At 40.4% G+C, this 4,703-nt stretch overlaps 1 protein-coding gene across 1 annotated transcript in view; it reads right to left on the bottom strand.

Annotated features, from left to right (window-relative positions):
* The window catches only part of LOC138367498 (uncharacterized), a 3,944-nt gene extending 1,685 nt beyond the window's left edge, over nt 1-2,259 (bottom strand). Inside the window, exon 1 of the mRNA XM_069329172.1 lies at nt 2,206-2,259. Coding sequence (XP_069185273.1) covers nt 2,206-2,259 — 54 coding nt within the window. The remainder of the gene's footprint in view (nt 1-2,205) is intronic.
* Between the last annotated feature and the right edge of the window lie 2,444 nt (nt 2,260-4,703).

The following is a 4,703-nucleotide window of genomic DNA, read 5'->3' on the forward strand; positions in this document are numbered from 1 at the left end:
CCTTTAACTCCTTAAAATATTATGACGAAAAGGTGATGGTAATATGTAAACATATCACGTGATTAAAAACCACACCCTTATATTTGACCCCAAGTGCAAGTGACCCTTATCAGGGCGTCCTGGAACCCTTATCAGGGCGTCCTGGAACCCTTATCAGGGCGTCCTGGACCCTTATCAGGGTTTCCTGAACCCTTATCAGGGTGTCCTGGACCTTATCAGAGCGTCCTGGACCTTATCAGGGCGTCCTGGACCCTTATCAGGGTGCCCTGGACCCTTATCAGAATACCCTGGACCTTTATCAGGGCGTCCTGGACCCTTATTAGGGCGTCCTAGACTCCTATCAGTGCGTCCTAGACCCCTATCAGGGTATCCTAGACCCTTATCAGGGCGTCCTGGACCCTTATCAGGGTGTCCTGGACCTTATCATGGCATCCTGGACCCTTATCAGGGCGTCCTGGACCCTTATCAGGGCGTCCTGGACCCTTATCAGGGCGATAATGAACAGAATAGAACAGAAAATAATGAACAGAACATGATAATCAAGCTGTTTATCAAGCTGTTCCGGTGTACTAATTTGAATACATACCCCTAATGTGAACACTAAATGTAAGGAAGTGACAAATGAAGACTTGAACACTAGTGAACACTAATGAACAGCGAGCCCCGGCTGTGGGAACAACCTGCTGGGATTGATATAAGAGGAGACTACCAGGGACTTGTACTGAACTAAATTAAAAATTTACTGTCTGCAAATTAATTCAACTAAAATCTCTAGCTAGGGTTGTAAATCCTAGATCCTCTTTTCCTAATGACAAACTGTGGGCTGTAAGGGACAGGTGGGGTGAATGACTATGTTGATAGAAGTTCCAATCCACCTGTAGACAGGGATCTCACATCAGCTTGTATTTTATACAAGGATAAGATTTGATAAATTCAGTTGTATGACTGAACACTGGCTCTGTTTAAATCAGGGATTTAAACATACATAGTCTAACCTAGTACCATAACTTAACAGCCAATATGTTCTTATACTATAAAACAACAAATTAAATTGTAAAAGTATAATAAATGACCTTAAATGTAGTCTTAATACTATTAAGTAACTACTAGAAATTATATTCAATTAAATGAACTTATATGATAAACTTATAAATAACTAAGCAAGCAATTGATAACTTAATTTATATATTCAAATATATATGCAGACATATTCAATTTATACAGTTAGCTTGACTGAATCTTTTCCAAACTATGGACACTTGTGAGTTTTTTACTTATTGAGGCTGAATTATTTTCTGACACAATGGACACCCATGAGGTTCAGTGCTTGGATAAGATTCACAGCTACACTACAATTTTAATAAACGTACCGATGAATGAGGCTTTGCCTCGCTTTTTAACCAACAGACAGATTTATAGGATATTAAAGTTACACAGCATACAATTGGCCAATCATACACCAAATAACCCTCAATATACTTCTCTGCCAGTCGGAGGTGCCTGTCTGACAAGTTTGCCAGACTGATTAACTCTCTTGTTGAGTTTAGGCACGATATTTTGCTACAGCGTTGCTGTATGATGATCTGGTAGCGTTGCTACGTGATTATCCATGCAGTTGCAGAAGAATGATTCGAGATAAAAGTTTATGAATGAAGGTGGAGGAAACCGTGTCACTGATCTCCACTATACACTCTATTTTACGTGAATGTTCTAGGATTTTCCTTGTAGATATTGTCCAGGTACTCCCCCAGTTCTAGAGAGTATTCACTGGCGATAAAAATGTTAAATAAGGTGTCCTTGAGCTGGTAATGTTCGCTAAGGATCAGTCACTTGTTCACTCATTTGTAAACAAAGCGCGGAGTCCGCTGGGCTTTTTTGGTGGGCGCTTCACTCCCCCCATCGCCCTGCCATGCTCTCTGAGCACGGTAGCCTTCTATGAATATTGATTGATTATTTTTACAGTCTAGACTTATGATTAAGATAAGATGTGATTATAATATAATTAGATTATAAGATTTAAAAATTATAAGTAGTATTTGAAAGTACCACTGATTCTTATTAAGGATTCGATTTTAATCCTACCGGATGTTGAATCAATGTTCCAATAGTTTTTTTAATTAAGAAGTGCCTTCTAGAAGCTTCTGGATCCTTGAGAGATCATGTTACAAAGTCACGTAGGCATCAAAAAGGGCCCCTGTTGCGTACGTGTTTCATGGTGCCATTGTCATCCAGGATCAAGCTATATAATGAATCTTTCATGATATCTAATATGATTTGATACGATTTAGATATGATTTTGATATGATTTAGATATGATATAGAAATTATACATTTCTTAGATGATTATTAGATATGGTGGGTAAAAATTTCCCACATCTTCCAGAGGGAGAGAACTGGCACAGAGTCCAATACTTAGGACAATAGTAACCATATGTATTTATTTACTCTCCATTGGATTGATAATACAAGTGCAAATTTTGCTTGCACTTTTGTGCTGCTGTCCGTTGTGGACGATTGTGTCTGTTAGGAGTCTGTGGGTCTTGTGGAGTTAGAGTGTCTTGAGGTCTCTCAGGATCTAACTGCAGCTGGCTCACTGATTCCATGTGGATGAGTTTGTCCAATGTCTTCAGGGAAGTTGTTCCTTTAGACAGGATTTTGACTATTCTCAAAATCCCCTGACTATATGGATGGACTGAGACAACTTACCTAATGGCCAGTCAGCCCTAGGGCCATCACTGTCTACCAAGACAATATCGCCAGGTTGGAGATTAGATATATTATGTGGGACATTGGCCCCATAGTGATGTTCTCGTAGAGATGTTAAGATATTCTTTTGTCCAACATCATTCCATTTTTGGATTATGCTGGACAGATGCTTATACCCCTGAACCAACTCGCTCTAGACCCACATATGAGGGATCTCTGATCTCATCATCCACTAGAGATGGTACTGGAGTCAGAAGTCTTCCATACATTAGGTGGGCAGGACTTAATGGCTCATGTTGAGTAGGATCCTCAGACAAGTAAGTCAACGGCCGGTTATTCCACCCTTGATTCTATTCCGTGATTACTGTCTGGAGTTCTTGAAGATTGATTTTCTGACGGTGTAGAGATTTTCCTCAAGGATCTTTTTACAGTTCCTATTAACCGTTCATAAAATCCTCCGTGCCATGGGGCTCTCGGAGGGATAAATTTCCATCTGCAATGACGCTGTTCCAGTGTGGAAGTAACTGCAGGATGGGAAACAGATTTCCCGTAGACATGCTTCTCCAGCTACCAAGTTTGCTCCGTTATCTGAAATCATCAGCTTAGGGCATGATCGGCGTGCTGCGAATCTGCGGAAAGCTGGAATAAATGATTGAGCAGTCATATCGGGTGTTACCTCTAGATGTACTGCCCTGGTGGTAGCACAGGTGAACAGACAGATGTATGCCTTGATAGGTTGCTTATCTGCAGTCCCTGTTAGATATATGGCTCCTGTATAATCTACTCCTGTCGTTTCGAAAGGTGTAGATGGACCACTCGTTCCTTTGGTAGGGGTGGTGGCCCTGGATAAGAGCAAGTTCTTGCATCGTACCTTCGGCATATCATGCAATTCTTCAAGATTGATTTGACTGACTGTCTTCCTGAGGAATCCAGTACTGCTGTCTGATTTGTGTGAGTGTGTCTAACACTCCTCCATGTTTTGATGATTTGTTGATGTGTATGCAACACAATCAACCTTGTGATCCATGATTTTTTGGTAAAAGCCATGGATGCACCGTATCTAGATTGATATTCTGCGTGTTTAAGTCTCCCTCCACAACGCAGAATGTTGTGATTTTCTTGGTCTATCCACAGACCGAGATTGTGTTTTAAACTTATGCGGAAGATTTTCATAGTTATTCCCATAAGTTTCTCATCTGGGACTTGTCTTACCCAATAGATAAGTGCATCTGGAAAGTGTATTTTATACCTTTTTTCCTGAGATAATGAAACACGTTCTGTGTTACATTGATTAATTTGATGAGCGAGGAGTAACGAGTACAATCCAAGACTGATATTTGAGCTTGCTGCCTGGTGGTAGTTATGGTTTGTGTCGTAATGACGTGTGGCTTTTGTTCAGGCCAACTACCATTCACTAACCATCGAGGCCCATGAAACCAAATATCTGCTTTGCAAAACTGTTTAAATGTCATACCTCTTGATAAGAGATCAGCTGGATTATCCTTTGTTGGTACAATGCAACAATTGAAAGCCTGCGGAAATTTCTTTAATTTCCGAGACGCGATTTTTTACATATGGAGTTGGACAGTTGTCGTTTCGTACCCATTGTAAGACAGCTTCATTGTCAGACCATATAATGACATCTTTTGATGTTCATGGTAGACAAGACTTGTTTGATATGCACTGCTAAGCGTGTACCAGTTAGCAGTGCTGTTAGTTCCAATCTGAGGCAAAGTCCTCTTTTTTAATGGAGCGACTCTGGCCTTAGAGCTGATAAGATATGATTGATTAGAAGTCACTAAGTAAGCACAAGCTCCAAAAGCTTTGGCTGACGAGTCTGCGAATACATGTAGTGATACTTCTTCATTTTTCCTCGACTATGTGTCTTGGAAAGATTATCTTTTCAACTAAAGTTTGTTCTTGAGCTACTTCCATCCAAGCTTTTTGTAATTGGATTGGTAGTGGATCATCCCAACCAACCTTAGCTTTCCATGCTT

The sequence above is a fragment of the Procambarus clarkii genome, chromosome 22 (assembly GCF_040958095.1).
Source record: "Procambarus clarkii isolate CNS0578487 chromosome 22, FALCON_Pclarkii_2.0, whole genome shotgun sequence".
Lineage (NCBI taxonomy): Eukaryota > Metazoa > Arthropoda > Malacostraca > Decapoda > Cambaridae > Procambarus > Procambarus clarkii.